At 44.1% G+C, this 816-nt stretch overlaps 1 protein-coding gene and 1 long non-coding RNA gene across 3 annotated transcripts in view; one reads left to right on the top strand and one right to left on the bottom strand.

Annotated features, from left to right (window-relative positions):
* Window positions 1-816, bottom strand: part of LOC116694539 (uncharacterized) — an 8634-nt gene that overhangs the window by 4119 nt on the left and 3699 nt on the right. The window lies entirely within an intron of this gene.
* Window positions 1-816, top strand: part of slc6a15 (solute carrier family 6 member 15) — a 26856-nt gene that overhangs the window by 22929 nt on the left and 3111 nt on the right. For both annotated transcript variants that reach the window (XM_032524283.1, XM_032524284.1), the window contains exon 11: window positions 606-768. In XM_032524283.1, the coding sequence (XP_032380174.1) occupies window positions 606-768 (163 nt within the window). The remainder of the gene's footprint in view (window positions 1-605; window positions 769-816) is intronic.

Here is an 816-nt window from a genome sequence, read left to right as displayed (position 1 = left end):
GGGCCGTTGAAATAAGCGCTGAAAATGTCAACATTAAAAATATCAAAAAACTTTGGCAAAAACTTTAAGAAAAAAAGCACCCACAACATTGAAAAAGTGACCAAAATGTCAGAAAAAGTGATAATAATGTTGGTGTTTTTTTCATGGTTGACGAGAGGACAACACAAGGGTTAAGCATAATATACATTTTCTAATGATCAAATTGTCAGAAATAACCGGAAAAGGTACACAGACTCATTGGCTTTACTGTACGAGGACTGATCATGCTTTCTGATCAACACAAAGTTGATCACAAACTAAGAGCCTGGTGTAAACAGGCTAAAAAGCTTACAGTCTGCTCTCAGTTTTGTCTTCTTCATGCTGTGAGGGATTCCCATTACTGAGACCTAACCACTCATCTTGGACCCATGAACCCCATGAATATTGTTTGAATGAAACAATTTAAAAGGAGCCATGAAAACACCATATAAATAGCATGTAAAGGCCATCTGGTTCATAAAGCCGCCATATGAGACTATTTTGAGCTCATACTACAAACATCAGATCTCACCCCCCCCCGCTGCGTCGCTCTGTTTTCTCCCCTCCTGCCCTGCCGCCACTCTCAGATTCTTTGAAGACCTGAAGGACATGCTTGGCTTTACGCCGTACCGTTTCTACTACTACATGTGGAAGTACATCACACCCATCCTGCTGCTGGTCCTCCTGTGCGCCAGCTTCATCCAGCTGTCCATGACGCCGCCCAGCTACAGTGCCTGGATACAGGAAGAGGTGAGTCAACGTCTCCGGCTCGTCTCTCCCGGGACCGGGGATCAATGG

Source organism: Etheostoma spectabile, chromosome 8, assembly GCF_008692095.1.
Source record: "Etheostoma spectabile isolate EspeVRDwgs_2016 chromosome 8, UIUC_Espe_1.0, whole genome shotgun sequence".
NCBI lineage: Eukaryota > Metazoa > Chordata > Actinopteri > Perciformes > Percidae > Etheostoma > Etheostoma spectabile.
The sequence above is the reverse complement of the archived record's forward strand: the minus strand, read 5'-3'. Positions and strand labels throughout refer to the sequence as shown.